At 37.8% G+C, this 19,253-nt stretch overlaps 1 protein-coding gene across 2 annotated transcripts in view; it reads left to right on the top strand.

Annotated features, from left to right (window-relative positions):
* TMPRSS11A (transmembrane serine protease 11A) overlaps positions 1–3,416 on the top strand; it is a 64,730-nt gene extending 61,314 nt beyond the window's left edge. For both annotated transcript variants that reach the window (XM_028848176.2, XM_028848177.2), the window contains exon 10: positions 1,062–3,416. In XM_028848176.2, coding sequence (XP_028704009.2) covers positions 1,062–1,223 — 162 coding nt within the window. In that variant the 3' untranslated portion in view covers positions 1,224–3,416. The remainder of the gene's footprint in view (positions 1–1,061) is intronic.
* The last annotated feature ends 15,837 nt before the right edge of the window (positions 3,417–19,253 follow it).

Here is a 19,253-nt window from a genome sequence, read left to right on the forward strand (position 1 = left end):
ATTAAGAATTTTAGATAAGCAGTGACTGAAAAAAATGTACTTCTGATACCCTCTTTCTTAGAAAACTACTTGAGGGGGTACCTCAGCAAAATTAGGGAATAAATCAAGAAAGTGGAAGACATAAGACCTGAAACTGTTAATCCAACACTAAAGAGTGGTATCATATAATCCCAACATCATAGCTCTGCACCAGGCTTAAAATAACCAGCTCGAATTTGAGCAGAAGTAAGAAAAGAGTGTGTGTGTGTGTGTGTGTGTGTGTGTGTGTGTGTGTGTGTGTGTGTTGATATGGTGGAACTGTTTCAGAGGAAGCAAAAGAACTAACAAGCCATCTGAGGTCCTTGAACATTAGTAAAGATTATTGTGAGGTGTTGGTAGATCTTTTGGAGCATTCAACATTTACCAGGTACATAGAAAACTATCCACATGAAAAAAAAGTTGTGTTATTAATTCTAGGAGAGCCAAAAAAGATTTCTGTAATGCAAATATGTTACTTGACTCTTCCATTAATAAAATTTTCCAACTGGTATTAAACATAGGCTGTTAATTTAACCAAAAATAGAGATACTATAATGTAAAGATGTGGTGTGGAAAAGTTGCAAAGAAGTTGTAAAACAACTAAATAACTAACTACATAAGAAAAAATAAATGTTTACTGTCTAAATCTAGAAACTGTAATTTGAGCATATTATCCAATGATAAGGAGTTAGACACTATAAGAAATTATTAAACAAGCATGAAGTGGCTACCTCTTGGAGAACAGCCTGTGTGAGAAAACATGGGACATAATTGCTTTTCAAGCCTCTTCATGTTCTTTCGTTTTTGTCTTTTTTAACTAAGTGCTGTTTATTCTAACAAAATAAACTTTATTTTTTAAATGTGAAAGTTAAACCTTAAGGCTCTTTGTAATTTTAAAATCCATGTCTCAATTAATTATTCTGTGTTGATAATCTGTACACGTACTGTCTAGTAACAAAATATGTGATTCATCAAAATATCTTAAATAATGAGCTTTATGTTTAGCTAATTTTCTTTCTCTTTTCTTACGTTTTTATTTTCAGGGTGATTCTGGGGGACCTTTAGTCACAAGGGATCTGAAAGACACCTGGTATCTCATTGGAATTGTGAGCTGGGGAGATAACTGTGGTCAAAGGGACAAGCCTGGAGTCTACACACAAGTGACTTATTACCGAAACTGGATTGCTTCAAAAACAGGCCTCTAATTTGCCATAAAAGTTAAACCAAGAGAGCTGTATGCAGGTCATATATGCGTGAGAATTCAACTATCTAATGAGTGTAGTACAACAAAGTGATATTAAATTACTGGATCTAGCAACATGAAACATACAACGTAAGTTATTTAGAATCACTTTAATCAACCAATAATCCTTAGCCAATTTATAAGGGACTTTTATTTGTAAAGTAATAGATCTGGCTTGAAACATACAATAGAGATACCTAGCTCTTTAAATCATGAATGTTGAAGTACAAATGAGACTCAATACATATTTTTGAAGTTAGTCCATGAGATTTTTAAAATGTCTTTATCAAGGGGATCTCCTTTTAACTGAGACATTTTTGAACTCACATAGTGTTCAAGAAACCCTTGTATAATTCCCTAGGTTTCTCTAGAGCTCACAAATATTTTTTTCTTTTTCCTTATTCAATCAGATTTTCCAAAGCACTTTTCCACCATAAAAAATGAATTTTCTACTTCTAAACCCATTTGAGGGACACAAATAAAAGAAAGCCATATGTAGGAAACAAAGTCTGATAGTAAAGCAAGTCAGAGATCTTCTAACATTTTTTAGTTATAAAGCCTCTAATTTTTTGTTGACTTTTCTACACACACACACACAAACACACACACAAGCACACTCACATAGATATTCCTATCCCACATATATAACCAGAAAAATCCAGATTAATGAATGATATATAGAAAGAGTGATTAGTTGATCAAAACTATATATTTGTTAAAAATTTGGGAGAAGGTGACGGTGATTTCCTAAGTCCCAAAACACAGGCACAAGAAATTTGACATTTCATAGATGCACTTACACATTTTGACCACAAGGGGGAAATTTTGTACATTATTATTGTATGGTTAAATGCCTGAAAAAAATAAGAATTCACTAATACCTTGAAAAATCAAAGAATATTGTCTTCCTCTGTAGCAAGAAAAATTGTATGCCCTTGCATTTCTACAGCCAAATAGCTTATAAAGCTTATGGCAATGTCCCAACTATTGCAACCATAAAACCCTAGTTTTAGAAAAATTTGAAAATAAATATAAAATTTGAGCACCTACTGCATATAACACATGTGGTTATAACATATAACATATAGGATGTTTTCTCTTTTGGACCACATAAACAAAGTGGTTCAAAAGAGAAAACATACTCCATAAGCAACGTGTCTCCTGAAGTCATTAGGAGAGTAAGGCCAACATCATGAATCTTTCAACTGTCATTAAAATTACATTTCTTTTAAATAACTAGTTTGGATCACTCTGAAGCTGAGTTCACAAACTTGGCACTATTTATATTTTGGTCTGGATAATGTTTTATTGTATTTTGTAATACAATTAAATTAAGGCTTTGTGGAAGCAGTTATTCCGCTTGGCAATGCTTGTGAAACATTACAGTCTGCAGACTGGGGAGTCATTTACTCATGTAGTCTAAATGTAAGACAAATCATTGGAATGATGAACTTGCTTTATAATAATTTCCCTCATGTACTATTGAGAAGTCACGAAAATAATCCTAAAATATCCGAAAGAGATACACAGTTCATTCATAAAACACTTGATTCATAATTTAGACTCATAGAATTTTAAAGCTTAGAAGAGATTGCATGTCACGTAGGCCAATACACTTATGTTATGTTTAAAATAACTGAAGCCAGAAAACTATATATTTGTTATATATAAATGACTCAGAGAAGCAATAGGTAGTCTGCATCACCAATGGGCCTAGAACACAGGCACCAGTTTCACCTTCCCTTTTTCTTGTAAAGTATCTTTATTATTGCCTATTTTTGTTGAATCAACAGATCTATAAAATTTTAAGTCAGAGCTATTGAACCTGTATTAAGGTAGAAAACTCTTAAGATAAGAATTTTAAATGATGAGATTCATTTAGGCAGCTGGCTGCCAATTCTCTGAATTCACTTCAAGACAAAGTTTCTTCTTCATATATAAATATACATAGGCATATAAATTATTCTATATTGTGGTGGTAAAATTTAATGCTGACTTTGGATGTTCAGATTCAGGAAATGATCTTAGAATTATAAACTTTGTATTTTTAAACTATTTGGTGCAGCATTTCATTTTGGGTCACATGTGAGCAGATATTGATTGATATGTCATTTTTAATCTAATAAAGTTGGTGATCAGAGTATTCTACAAACAATATGACTGAGTTCGTTTTGGGCCAATATCATGAATCTTTCAGTTGTCATTAAAATCACATTTCTTTTAAATAACTAGTTGGGATCACTCTGAAGTTGAGTTCACAAATTTGGCACTATTAATATTTTGGTCTGGATAATGTTTTATTGTGAAGGGCTATCCTGTTCATTGTAGAATACTTAGCAGCATCCCACTAGATGCCTGTAGCATACCCCTTTACTCAAATTATTATAATCAAAAATATCTCCCGACTTGGCAAAAGTCCCCTAAGGTATAAAATTATCCACTATTGAGAACCACTATTCTGGATTCATTTGATCATTTTTAGAAATGTGAGAGATGACTCAAAGTTATGACACCAAATATTCAGAAACTATAGTTTTCTGATCAAGCTGAACATTCACTAGCATGTTCTTAAAAGAAATGACAGAATACATGACTGGTGCTTCAGTCTGTGGCTGTTTCAAATACAGACTGATGTTCCCAAACATAATGTGCTCAAAGAATTTGTCTAATGCTTTTGCCTGAACTAGAATAGAGCACCATTAACCTTTTCCATGAAAACAGGGCTTCATGAAAAACACCCTCTAGCAGTTTCTCTACCTTGACCACAATTCACAGTAGGAAATATGTTATACATCACAGCTCCATACATATAAAACCAAATACATACAAAAATTGAAACAGAAGTTTCATAAAACAATACTTACCATTACAAAATGTAATGAAATCTAATATTTTCTACTTTATTATACTCTATGCTATACAATTCTATTCCACTTTAAAAAAAAAAACAAGGCCGGGCGCGGTGGCTCAAGCCTGTAATCCCAGCACTTTGGGAGGCCGAGGCGGGTGGATCACGAGGTCAGGAGATCGAGACCATCCTGGCTAACATGGTGAAACCCCGTCTCTACTAAAAATACAAAAAACTAGCCGGGCGTGGTGGCGGGCGCCTGTAGTCCCAGCTACTCGGAGGCTGAGGCAGGAGAATGGCGTGAACCTGGGAGGCGGAGCTTGCAGTGAGCCGAGATCGCGCCACTGCACTCCAGCCTGGGTGACACAGCGCGAGACTCCGTCTCAAAAAAAAAAAAAAAAAAAAAACATTTACCCTGTCTCCTAAACTGATTTCACAATCTAATCAATCATCACTGGCAATGCCAATAAAATATTCTCAAATAATCATTTTCTATTATATTTTTTATTTGTATAAATTTAGGGGGTACAAAGTACAGTTTTGTTACATGAATATATGTACAGTGGTGAAGTCTGACCATTTAGTGTATTATTAACATTCATTTGGGGAGGAGTGGACCAGGATAACAGAATAGAAGCCTCCACTGATTGTCCCCCTCCCCAAAGGACACCAATTTAACATCTACACAAAATGATCACCTTCATAAGAACCAAAAATAACGTGAGAACTCACAGTATCTGGTTTTAACTTTATATCACTGAGGGAGGCACTGAAAAGGTAGGAGAAACAGTCCTGAATCACTGGCACCATGGCTCCCCCATGCTCAGAAGCAGCGGTGTGGTGCAAAGAATATTTTGGTGTGCTGGGCAGAGAGATATGACAGTATTTTTGAGGCACTAAACTCAGTGCTGCCCTATTATAACAGAAAACAAACATAGACTAAACTTAGCTGACATGGAGGGAGTATATAAAACAGCCGTAATCAGAGGAGAATAATCTATCCCAGTGGTCCAACCTTGTGTTCCTGCGAGCCTCACCACCATGGGCTAAAGTGCACTGTGGCTCCAAATAAACTTGACAGGCAGGCTAGGCAACAAGGATTGAAACACTTAGGTGAGCCCCAGTGCTGAACTGGGTGCAGAGAGAGTGGATTGGAGGGGACATGTAACCTACTGAGACACCAACTGAGAGAGTACTCGAATCACCTCTCCCCTAAGCCCAGGCTGCATAACTCATAGCCCCAAAAGAGAACCATTCCCTCCATTTGAGGAGAGAGGATGGAGTAGTGGGAAGGACTTTGTCTTGCATCTTGGATACAAGCTCAGCCACAGCAGGATAGGGCACTGGTCAGAGTCAAGAGGCCCTCTTTCCAGGTCTTAGTTCCTGGATGATATTTCTAAACACACCCTGGGCCAAAAGGGACCCTCCCTGGTTCCGTGAAGGGAAGGACCCAGTTCTGGAAGGATTCGTCACCTGCTAACGAAAGAACCCTTGGGCCCTGAAGAACCAGCAGCAATACCTAGGTACTATGTCGAAGGGTTTGGGTAAGACTCTAAGATGTGCTGGGCTCAGATGAGGCTCAGCATATTTCTAGCTATGGTAGCTATGAGACTCCTTTCCTTTAAGAAAAGCAGAGGGAAACGCAAAAGGGACTTTGTCCTGCACTTTAGGTACTAGTTTGGCCAAAGGGGGATAGAGCACCAAGTGGGCTCTTGGGGTCTCCAACTAGGACTTGACCCTTGGGTGGCATTTCTGGACCTTCCCTGGACCAGAAGGGAGCCTATTCACCCTAAAGGGTGAATCTCAGGCCAGGCAAAATTCACCGCATGCTGACGAAAGAGCCCTTGGGCCTTAGGGGAATATCAATGGTAGTCTGGCAGTACTCCCATGGGCCTGTGGCAGTGATGGCCATGGGGTGAGTCTCCTCTGCCTTTGGAAAAGGGAAGGACTGCATCTTCTGGTTTCAGTGCCAGCTCAGGCACAGTACTATAGAAAGTCAGGTAGACTTCTAAAGTTTTTGACTCTAGTCCCTGGCTCCCAGAAGGCACCCTGGACATGCCCAGGGGTGGGGGGAACTTACCACCCTGAAGGGAAGGATACTGGCCTGGCTGGCTTTGCCACTTGCTGATAGTAGAGTCCTATGGCCTTGAATGGACATAGGTCATAGCCAGGGAGTGGTTACAGCAGGCCTTGGGTGAGACCCAGGGCTGTGCTGGCTTTGGGTCTGACCCAGCACTGTTCTAGTAGTGTTGGCCATAGAGATGTTTGTGTTACACCATCCCCAGTTTCAAGTGTCTTAGAAGAGAGAGAGAGAGAGAGAGAGAGAGAGAGAGAGAGAGAGAGAGACTTCATTCACATTGGAGAAAGTAAGGAAAGAGAACAAGAGTCTGTCTGGTAATCCAGAGAATTCTTCCAGATCTTGTCCAAGACCATCAAGGTGGTACTCTATGAATCTGCAAGACCCACAGTGTTACTGGGCCTTGGGTGCCCCCTTAAAGCAGATAGAGCTTGGATCACAACACTCAAGTCCTTTTGAATATCTGGAAAGTCTTCCCAAGAAGGATGGGTACAAATAAGCCCATATTGAGAAAACTACAATAAATACCTAACTCTTTAAAGCTCAGACACTGAAGAACATCTACAAGTATTAACAACATCCAGGAAAAATGTGACCTCATCAAATGAACAAAATAAGGCACCAGGGACCAATCCTGGACAAAGAAAGAGATGTGAACTTTAAAACAGGTAATTCAAAATAGCTATGTTGAAGAAATTCAAAGAAATTCAAGACAAGACAGAGAAGGAATACGGAATGCAATCAGGTAAATTTAACAGATAGAAATAATTAGAAAGAATTATGCAGAAATTCTGGAGTTGAAAAATGCAATTGGCATACTGAAGAATGCATCAGAGTTTTTAAATAGCAGAAGTAATCAAACAGAAGAAAAAATTAGTGAGTCTGAAGATAGCGTATTTGAAAATTCACAGTCAGATGAAACAAAAGAAGAAAAAATAAGAAAAAAATGAAGCACAACTACAAGATTTAAAAAATAGCCTAAAAAAGGCAAATTAAGAGTTTTGGGCCTTAAAGAGGAAATAGAGAAAGAGATAGAGGTAAAAGAGTTTCATTCAAGGGATAATAATGGAGAACTTTCCAAACCTAGAGAAAGATATCAATATCCAAGTACAAGAAGGTAAAAGAACACCAAGCCAATTTAACCCAAAGAAGACTACCTCAAAGCATTTGATATTCAAACTCCCAAAGGTCAAAAATAAAGAAAAGATCCTAAAAGCAACAAGAGAAAAGAAACAAATGACATACATTGGAGCTCCAATACATCTGGCAGCAGACTTTTCATTGGAAACCTTACTGGTCAGGAAAGAGTAGTATGACATATTTAAATTGCTGAAGGAAAAAATATTTACCCCAGAATAGTACATCCAGCGAATATGTATTTCAAACATGAAGGAGAAATGAAGACTTTCTCAGACAAACAAAAGCTGAGAGAATTCACAACACCAGACCTGTCCTACAAGGAATGCTACAGGGAGTACTTCAATCAGAAAGAAAATGATGTTAATACAATAAGAGATAAGAAGATACAAAACTCACTGATAATAGGAAATACATAGAAAAACACAGAATATTGTAACACAGTAAATGTGTTGTGTAAACTACTCTTAAGTAGAAAGACTAAATGATGAACCAATCAAAAACAACAACTACAATAACTATTCAAGACAAAGCCAGTACAATAAGATATAAATAGAAACAATAAAAAGTTAAAAAGCAGGGGATCTAAATTAAGGCATAAAGTCTTTGTTATTTGTGTGTTGGCTAGTTTGTTTGTTTATGCAAACAGTATTAAATAGTTATCAGCTTAAAATAATGGGTTATAAGATAGTATTTGCAAGTCTCATGGTAACCTCAAACCAAAAAAAAAAACATACAACAGATACACACAAAATAAAAAGCAAAAAACTAAATTGTATCACCAGAGAAAATCACCTTCACTAAAAGGAAGATAGGAGAAGAAGAAATAAGGAAGAGAAGATCACAAAGCCATCAGGAAACAAATAACAAACTGGCTCAAATATATTCCTACTTATCAATAATAACATTGATTGTAACTGGAGTAAGTTCTTCAATCAAAAGACATAGAGTGGCTGAATGGATTTTTTTTTTTAAAAAAAGACCCAATGACCTGTTGCCTACAAGAAACATACTTTACCTATGAAGACACAGGGATGTAAAAAGGTATTCCATGCCAGTGGAAACCTAGAAAGAGCAAGAGTAGCTGTACTTATATCAGACAAAATAGATTTCAAGAAAAAAACTATATGAAGAGACAAACAAGGTCACTATATTAATATAAAGGGGTCAATTCAGCAAGAGATACAACAATTTTAAATGTATATGCACCCAACACTGGAGCACCCAGATATATAAGGCAAATATGATCAGAGCTAAAGAAAGAGATAGGTCCAATATAATAATAGCTGGAGACTTCAACATCTGACTTTCAGCAAAGGATAGATCTTCTAGACAGAAAATTGATAAAGAAACATCAGACTTAATCTGCACCATAGACCAAATGGACCTAATAGATATTTACAGAACATCTCATTCCATGGCTGCAGAATACACATTCTCTTCTTCAGCAAAGAATCATTCCCAAGGATAGACCACAGATTAGGTCACAAAACAAGACTTAAAACATTTTTAAAAATTGAAATAGTATCCAGCATCTTGTCGGGCCACAATAGAATGGAACTAAAAATCAATAACAAGAGGAATTTGGGAAACTACACAAATACATGTAAATTAAATAATATGCTCCTGAATGACCAGTGGGTCATTGAAGAAATTAAAAAGGAAATTAAAAATTTCTTGAAACAAATAATAATGGAAACACAACACACTAAAACCTATGAAATACAGCAAAAGTGGTACTAAGAGAGAAGTTTATAGCTATAAGTGTCCACATCAAAAAAAAAGAAAAAAACAACTTCATAATCTTATATTTGGAAAAACCTAAAGACTCCACCAAAAAACCATTCAAACTGATAAATAAAATCAGTTAAGTTGCAGGATACAAAAATCAACACAAAAACATTACTAGCATTTCCATATGCCAACAGCAAACAATCTGAAAAAGAAATTAAAAACATAATTCCATTTACAATAGCTGCAAATAAAATTAAATAACTAGGAATTAACTCAACTGAAGAAGTGAAAGATCTATATACTGAAATCTATAAAACACTAATAAAAAAATATTGAAGAAGTCACCAAAAATGGAAAGATATTCCATGTTCATGGATTGGAAGGATCAATATTGTTAAAATGTCCATACAATCCAAAGCAATCTATAGATTCAATGCAATCCCTATCAGAAGACCAATGATATTCTCCACAAAAATAGAAAAAATAATCCTAAAATTTATATGGAATCCCAAAAGATCTGGAATAGTCAAAGCTACACTAAGCAATAAGAACAAAATTGGAGGAATCACATTACTTGACTTGAAATTATACTACAGAGCTATTGTAACCAAAACAGCATGGTACTGGCATAGAAACAGACACATAGAACAATGGAACAGAATAGAGAATCCAGAAACAAATTCACACACCTAAAGTAAACTCATTTTTTCAAAGGTACCAAGAACAAACACTGGGGAAAAGACAGTCTCTTCAATAAATGATGCTAGGAAAACTGGATATCCATATGCAGAAGAATGAAACTATACCCCTATCTGTCATGATATACAAAAATCAAATCAGAATGGATTAAAGACTTAAATTTAAAACTCTAAACTATGAAACTACTGCAAGAAAACTTTGTGGAAATTCTCTGGGACATTGGTCTGGACAAAAAGTTCTTTTTTTTTTTTGAAACAGAGTCTTTCTCTGTCACCCAGGCTGGAGTGCAGTGCATGATCTCAGCTCACTGCAACCTCTGCCTCCCGGGTTCAAGCAATTATCCTGTCTCAGCTTCCCCAGTAGCTGGGACTACAGGTGCACACCACCATGCCTGGCTAATTTTTGTATTCTTAGTAGAGATGGAGTTTCACCATATTGGTAAGGGTGGTCTTGAAATCCTGACCTCAGGTGATCCACTTGCCTCAGCCTCTCAAAGTACTGGGATTACAGGCGTGAGCCGCAGCACTCAGTGACAAAAAATTCTTGAGCAATAATACCTCACAAGCATAGGCAACCAAAGCAAAAAATGGACAAATGGGATTACATCAAGTTGAAAATCTTCTGCACAGCAAAGGAAACAATCAAAAAAGAGAAAAGACAACCCACAGAATGGGAGAAAACATCTGCAAACTGCCCACATGGGATTTAATTGGTAAACTAACTTTTAAAACTGTTTTGATATTTTCTAAGCTCAGGAGTCTCCTCCTACACCAGAAGTCACTAAATAAAATAAAGCAGAAAAATACTAAATGTCACACTGTAATTCAAAAAATATACTAATGAAAGTGATCTGGGGCTCATGAGCTAACAAAAGACTGGGAAACAATGAGTGAGAGTATCAACACTCTCCATATAAGGAGGTACCTGAAATATCCAAACTTAGAGAAAGACTCGGTAACTAAAAACCACTTGTATATGAACTAATGTAGTATTAGTATTTTGAGCTAGTATTAACTTAGTATTTTGAGCTAATGTTAAAATTTCTGAGGTCAAGTTTTGGAGAGAAGACAAATCAAAAGCCATTTTACACATTTTTAATCTGAAGATTGTAACTGGTAGGGAAGGGAATCTGGATCCAAACCCACTTAGAGAATAGGTTCAAAAGAATGTGGACATTTAAAGCCTAATTCTTAGCCCAACAAATGGTAAAATCAGGCATATTATAATAAAGTAACAATATTGGTGGCAAAAATAAGGATGGAAAATTAAAGATACTACCTTAAGTTTATTCCTTAAAAGAACCAAAATGTGTCTGCTACATTTCTGAGGTAGGAAGTGAGTTACTACATTGACTTCTCCCTCCAGACAATATGCTTCCGAGTATGCAGAAACAGTAGTTAGCTGAGAACCTAACACTTGGATTTTCTGCCTCTGGTTAATGTTTCTGAGATAGGTAGATATAAGTTAGAGTGAGTTCTTAGTGAACTGGGCATAGATGAGAACTGTGAAAGAATGAATAGATGTAGATGGAGTGGAAACTGAAGCTCCAAATTACAAGAGAAATATTAATAGTTGCCAACACTTCAGAGGGAACTATTCAGCAGACTTCTAGACCCTGGCAATGGCCAGAGGAACCCTCAGAGAATATACTCTACCCAGCAGTCTTCCCTAAGGAAGACTATATACACTATTGTTGCACCTGATCTTGGTATCCCAGAGACTATGCTGGTGGCACTCCCGCATTGGGCTATAGATTTCCCAAGTGCTTTAAAAAAAAGCTATCAAGGGAATGTGTAACAGTATAGCCACTTTGGAAGAAAGTTTGGCAGTTTCTTACAAAACTAAACATCCTCTTTGTTTGTTTGTTTGTTTGTTTGTTTGTTTTAAGATGGAGTCTCACTCTGTCGCCCAGGCTGGAGTGCAGTGGCACAGTCTCGGCTCGCTACAACCTCCACCCCCCAGGTTCAAGTGATTCTCCTGCCTCAGCCTCCCAAGTAGCTGGGATTACAGGCACCCACCACCATGCCCAGCTAATTTTTGTACTTTTAGTAGAGACTGGGTTTCACCATCTTGGCTAGGCTGGTCTCGCACTCCTGACCTTGTGATCTGCCCGCCTTGGCCTCCCAAAGTGCTGGGATTACAGGCGTGAACCACCGCGCCCAGCCAACATACTGTTATATATGATCCATCAATCATTCTCTCTGGTATTTACTTAAATGAGTTGAAAGTTTATGTCCATACAAAAACCTGCACGTAGTTGTTTATAGCCATTATAATTATCAAAACTTGTAATCAAGGTGTCCTTTAGAAGGATAGTGGATTAAAAAAAAATAACTGTGGCACATCCATACAATGGAAACCTTAAATGTATACTACTAAGTGAAAGAAGACAATTTTGAAGGAATCAGTGGTTGACAGGGGTTGCTAAGTGGGGAAGGATAAATATATGGAGCACAGGGATTTTTAGAGAAGTGAAACTACTCTGTACCATACTATAATGGTGGATACATGTTATTGTACACAAGTCAAAACCCACAGAATGTACACCACCAAGAGTGAACCCTAGTGTAAACTATAGATTTTAGTTGATAATGATATCAGGGTAGCTTTATCAATTATAACAAATGTACCACTCTGGTTCAAAATGTTGATAGTAGGGGAGGCTGTGCACGTGATGTGGTAAGAAGATATATGGAAACTCTCTGTACTTTCCTTTTAATTTTTCTACATACATAAAATTGCTCTGAAAAATAAAATCTATTTTTTTATGTATTATTATTATTATTTTTGAGATGAAGTCTCACTCTGTCACCAGGCTGGAGTGCAGAGGCACGATCTCAGCTCACTGCAACCTCTGCCTCTCAGGTTCAAGTGATTCTCCTGTCTCAGCCTCATGAGTAGCTGGGACTACAGGTGTGCACCACCACACCTGGCTAATTTTTGTATGTTTAGTGGAGACAGGGTTTCATCAGATTGGTTAGGATAGTCTTGATCTCTTGACCTCATGATCCACCCACCTCGGCCACCCAAAGTGCTGTGATTACAGGCATGAGCCACCACGCCAGACACAATCTTTTTTTTAAAAAAAGCTACCAGATCCTCAAAGGCCCTTTGAGATGTGGGGAATATAGAGGAGTATAAAAGGAGAATATAGAGTTCTGGATGAAGGAGTGCAGGGAGTTAGAATAAGGGAATTGCTTCTTCCATAGCTGAAGAATTCTGTGGCTGAATTTTAGTGTTGAGAGAAAACGTAAAATTAGAAATTTTTGTAATAATCAAATTGAAACTCTTGATCAATGGGTATAAGCAGAGAATAGGAACCAAAACTATTTTTCTTAAATAATTGAAGAGCTGAATATCATGTAACTTAAAGTTCTGTGGAAACTGATGGTGATGATGCAGACAGAGGGTCAGTGCAGTATCTAATAGCCTCATGAGGATGTTGGAGACCTCCTTGCTAATGTCATACCAATGTTAGTGGGAAAAATCAAAGGTAACAAGTAGCTTCCACAGTCAGGAAAAGAAAGCGATTTCTCAGATTACCCTCATCTGTCCTTAGCCTTCACATAAGCATTATTGGCTTGGGCATATTAGATGATATTATGTAGTATTTTGAAAATTTTTGCATAACTTACTGCATATTTTGCATGGGCTGTACTGATAAACTATGGTAGCATCATAGCACAGAAAAAGTCATAGGTTGAGTCACTCCCTGACTTACTGTCCTCATGAAGTAAACCACCTCTGAATTCTGGGCCCTCCAGGGCCATCTGAGAAGGTTTTGGCATTCTGTTAGACACTATTATCCATAGCAATTCTCCAGTTATCTTTGAGGGATCATCTGTATTAGTTGGAGCCTGGGAGCTAAATGATTCAAATTCTCCAGTTAGTTAGATATCCCAGAGAAAAGTTTCCCTGACAAATCCCTGACAACCTAATTTCGCCAGTGTCAAGCCTATGAATGTGTTATGCTACCTGACAAAAGGAACTTTGCAGATGTAAATAAAGCTACCAAGTATTAACATGTAGTTAAGATAATTCTAAGTTCTCTGAGTGGGTCCAATGTAATATCATGAAACCTTAAAAACAGAGAGAGCTAAGCAAAATTTCACCAACTTTGAAAGGTGCTGTTGAAATGGTCTGCCTTAACATACTTTATAAAATTTCCCTTGAGGATCCCCAGAGCCAAATCAGGAAAAAATCCAAGTTCAATGAAAGGTTCGTGTGACTAAAGATCTAGCAGGACGTGTTATGTTTATTACAAGTAAAACAAAAACAATGGCAGCATTTTCAAATACAAACCCTAACTTGATCATAAGAACAAACATTTTGAATTGCAGTGTTTGACTTGAAGTCCACTTAAGCAACCCTTCATACCTTGATCTAGAGAAAATAGTTAATTCTGAGGAATTATTAACTGTACATAATTAAATACAATTATTAACTGTACATGTTTAAATAACCGTACATACTTAAATACAGTTAATAATTCCTCAGAGTCACATTCGTCTATTTATGAGTGTTCTAACAAGATTTTTATTAATCAAGATAATGTGAACATTATGAAATCAATTGAAAAGATTTCCGCATGTTCTGTTCTTAAAAATGGTTAACATAGGAAATAACTACTTCTTGAAACATTATGAGTCCAGATCATTTTAGAAAAAAAAATTTGTATATAATGTTTTCCATTCTTCCATGGTTATTTTTCACTTCAAGTTTCCTACTTCTTCAATGAATTTCAATAATTTTCATGTTTCATAAAATTATTTTCTTATGATTCAATATTTTTATCATAGTTTCACATAATGTTAGCATTTCTCATCTCTTCTGTGTCTGTTGTTACATTATTTTTCTCATTTTTAAGATGTTGCATTTTTGTGTACTTTTTATCGATACAAATTATACTTCTTATCTGTGTTAATGTTGTTGCTCTGGACTTCTACCTATACTGTGTCTGTGTAGTAATCTGCTGTTTTTGTTCTTCCTCTTTAACTTTTTTTGTTTGTTTCAGTTATGTATCTACTAATGCATTGGTTTCTGCTAACTGCTTCTTCTTTAAAAAACCATTAGAAGAATCATTGTCTTTTACTATTTCTGTTGAAACAATTCATATATATTGGCATAATCAACATTACATTTCTATCACATTTCTTTCTACCATTTATTTCTTATATTTTCTTAAGAACTTCCTAATCATCTATATTTTATTCCCCCAATACACATCCATCCCCAGAGCAACTGAGACCTTAGTAAATATTTCCAGGTAATTCCCTCCCTTGGTGGGAGACTTTTTACTATTTGTTTGCTATTATTATTTGTTGTAGTCTAATCGCTCCATTTTAAACAGATAAATGTTGTTCCCTTTATTTTTTTATTTTTTATTTTATTTTTGAGAGAAGTCTCACTCTGTCGCCAGGCTGGAGTGCAGTGGCGTGATCTCTGCTCACTGCAGCCTCCACCTCCAGGTTCAAGCGATTCTCCTGCCTCAGCCTCCCAAGTAGCTGGGACTACAGGTATGCACCACCATGCCCAGCTAATTTTTATATTTTTTGCAGAAACAGGGTTTCATCATGTTAGCCCAGGATGGTCTCAATCTCTTGACCTCATGATCTGCCCACCTCGGCCTCCCAAAGTGCTGGTATTACAGGCATGAGCCACCGCGCCCAGCCTATGTTGTTTCCTTTAAAGCATCTAAAACCAAAAATCAACAAAACAGTTTTTATGTCAAAATTTAATGTAACTTTGCTTTCCACAACACTTCTACTTGTTCTTCCTCTCCTGCATCTTTGCCAGAGGCCTGGTTTGTGTTCGTGCAGAGGCCTGGTGTGTGTTCTTATTAGGTTCTTAAAAAGAGCACTCACCATAGGAATTCATACCATGGGTTCTAAGGCCCTTAAATTACAACACTGCACAGCTATAGATATATTTTTCCAGAATAACTACTTTAAAATATTACCATATATCTACATCAATACATAATAAGACAATGTCTCTGGCTTTTAAAAGATTATAATTGATTTCCTTCTATATTATACAGGCTTATTACTGCTCAAGAATTCCTTTAAGATGAAAAGATAGATATAAATGTCATGATACTGGAAAAAAAATCAACTCTATGTCACACTCAAATTATACTTAGTCACAACCTGAAAAGAATATATTTCATAGCAGAAAGCAAAGCAAAACAAAACAAACAACCTGTGACTTCTTTGGAATTTGTCTCTACATGTTAAAAAAGTGAAAATAATTTATTTATTCCCCTTCCAAATGAGCAGGACAATACAACGTATTTTAATGACTTATAACAACCACAATGAAATCAGTTATTTAAAAAAAATCTCTGGGAGACAGGAGAGGCTCCCTTCAATTATAAGGTATCTATGCAGTTAGAATGTCTCCAACAACCCAGATAGTGCTGTTGGCTAAGGCCCTCTAGGCAGGCAAGACAAACCCATATCTGCCATAGATTTCCATTCCTGTGAGAAGAAATGGCTGGTCCTTCCAGGATAGAAGGCATTCAATACAGCTAATTTGCCACTGACTGTCCAGTTGGCCCCCTTGAGTAACAGAATTATCCAGTGGGTGTAGTTATTATCTAGGTTGATGGCAGGTTGGCATTCTGAGGAGACATTTGTTACATTGTTGCTGGTAAGTGGGAGTCCTTGCTGCTGGGCCTAGGCAGGACCTCCATCTTGCCCACTGCGGCCATGTCATTTATGGGTCCATCCTGCCAGCACTTAATGATATTGATCTAAGATGACCAATCATGCCAGTTTGCCTAGGATTGAGGAGGTTTCCAGGATGCTATACTTTCCATTTCAAAGCCTGGATTGTCCCAGGCAAAATGAGACAAATTGATCCTCTCCTAGTGCATATTCCGCCAGCTCCTCTCACCAGCATATTCCTAACGGTCTTCGTTTATTATCTGGACTTTCCCAGGGAATATAATTTTCTAATGGGTCTTCTGGCTTCACATAACGTTATACATTACACCATGTCCGTTTCTCTGAGTCCTTTAATCCCCTCCTCTACTGTCTTCCATAACAATCCTAGCATTTCAACCTTGCTCAGGATGGGCCATCACTTTTTCCAGACTCCTAAGAGTCACTCCAACAGCAAGTTTACACCATTCCCTGGGCACCTTGTCAGGTGTTAAATCCTGTATACTGAGAGATTACTCCCAAATTAACAAAACTTTCCTCATCCAGCTTTATGCTCCAATCCCCTTGACCAAGCACCGTCAGGATCCTTTCCCACAGAAGGCACTCCCACGGTCTCTGCTGCCGCCTGCTGGCTACTTTATGCAGCACATTTGGGGTGTAGATTGTTTCCTCCCTCTTCAGGCCTGACACATTCCCAGCTGGTTGTGATAATAATCAGCTTAACTTTGATAGGCCCGGTGACCAGGAGAGGAGAGGCACACAGCTCCTAATTTATGAGCTATTGCCTTGTGGGGAAAAGGCCTGCCCAGTATCTCTTCACAGTGCCAGCTATCATTGAAAAATGTGGGGCCACTTCTGCAAGGCCACAGGTTCAAAAGAAGTCTGCAGAGTCGAAACTTTCAAGGACATCTAGCTAGATGTCCACATCCCATGCATCAGGTCCCAGGTTGTCTTAACTAGAGCCTTGACTTCAGAAGAGCAGATCTATTTCAATTGAGCATTTAACCATCATTGAAATTCAGCCACTCTATCCAATTCTGTGCTTGGTATTCATCTTTTCCTGCTCACCCACTAAGGTTAGGGCTTCTTAATAATCTACCAAAAGGAGTCTCTGGATCACGTACTCAGCTTTTTCAATTACGTTCATTGCCCTCGACTTTTCATCATCTGCCTATTGGGCATAAAAGCAACCAAGTAGCAACCATGCAATTTCACTCTCGTTATGTTTATCACCCCAGTCCCCCGTGCCTTTTAATATGTGAATCATCACACTGGCTCGTGCATTCACCTCTACTAGCTTGCTGGCCTACCTCTCTCCTAATGAAAATTTCAACAGACTACCACCTTTTGTTAGAGGTTGCCAGCCTGCCACCTACCACCAAGTCCTCATTACCAGCTGGGTAGTGAATAAGTCTCATCTTGATGCCTATTTTCCTGAAGTTGTCTCTGTATCAGCTATTACAAGTTGGATTTCAGCACAGCAAATACACAAAGTTAAAGTACAAAAGTTTATTGAAAAGTAACACCTGTTAAAGGAGATGGAAAGAAGCAGGACTGGGCAGGGGTAGCTGTCAGAGAGCAGTGACAATCTGACAACATTTCTCCCAGGCCAACAGGGAATTTGAAATAAATATTACTTGTTAGAGAAATCCATATTGAGTGGAAATAGCTAGACTCTTGTATCATCACCTTGCTCAGTCACTGGCTTGGGGGCCACTGGGAAAACAACATGTTCTTGGCGAAAGCTGAGGAAGGCCCTGACAAACCTATTAGTTAGACTGTCATGTTGTACTAAGCATGTCCTTTTTTTCTGATGCTTTCACATCTGCAGCCTTATTGACCCTGGAGGGACTGCCCCACCCAGGGCTAACTAATTCCCAAAGATAGCAAATGACTCCTTAGGACTAGCCTGTCATATGCAAGCCAACCCTTCCCACCTGTCTTATGGAGCTCTTATACTCCAAGCCACTATTAGGGCCTCGCCCTAAACTCCAGGGCCAGGTATCATGCAACTAATGACACCCCCTGCACCTGAGAGCCCCTGAAATTATTCAAACTAGCCAATCCGAAGCCTGCTTACCTTGTCCCACCTGTTCCTTACCACAGAAACAATAATAAAGGTCTTCCTTAGAGTACCTCTTTCACCCCTTTCCTTCTGAGTGACCCTCATGCTTCACTGTGTGGCATGGTGTGCACCCTCCTCTTGGGAACTGGGAGTAACAAGCTGTCTTTTCAGTGGCAATCTTCTTCTGATCACTTAGCCTCACCATACCTAAATAAAAAACAAATCTGTAATTAAAAGACAGACACTCATACTCTTTGCAGTTAAGCACTAAGCTTTGTCTTGAAGAAGGATCTGAAGGATAGCTCCATGTCTGCTCTAAGAGTGAATTTTGTAACAGCTGAAACACAGTTACAGTATGCAGAAAGCAGTGAAGGTTTATTTACTCACTCAATAATTCAAAAATTATTCAAATAAATTAGTTGAGTAATTTATATAAATTATTGAAATTATTAAATGAATGATTAACCCCATGCCAGGTAAGGGTAACAGGCTTTGAGAACATAGCAATCCTTTCTTTTGTGGACTCTATTGTCTACTGGGTAGGCAAATTTCAAAAAAGTATGCTGAGGCCAGGCACAGTGGTTCACTCCTATAATCCCAGCACTTTGGGGGGCCAAGGCGGGAGGATTGCTTGAGGCCAAAACTTTAAGACCAACTTGGGCAATCTAGCAAGACCCCCATCTCTACAAAAAATTAAGATATTAGCTTAGCATGGTTGTGTACACCTGTAGTCCCAGCTACTAGGGAGGCCAAGGTGTGAAGATTGC

Source organism: Macaca mulatta, chromosome 5 (assembly GCF_049350105.2).
Source record: "Macaca mulatta isolate MMU2019108-1 chromosome 5, T2T-MMU8v2.0, whole genome shotgun sequence".
Classification (NCBI taxonomy): domain Eukaryota; kingdom Metazoa; phylum Chordata; class Mammalia; order Primates; family Cercopithecidae; genus Macaca; species Macaca mulatta.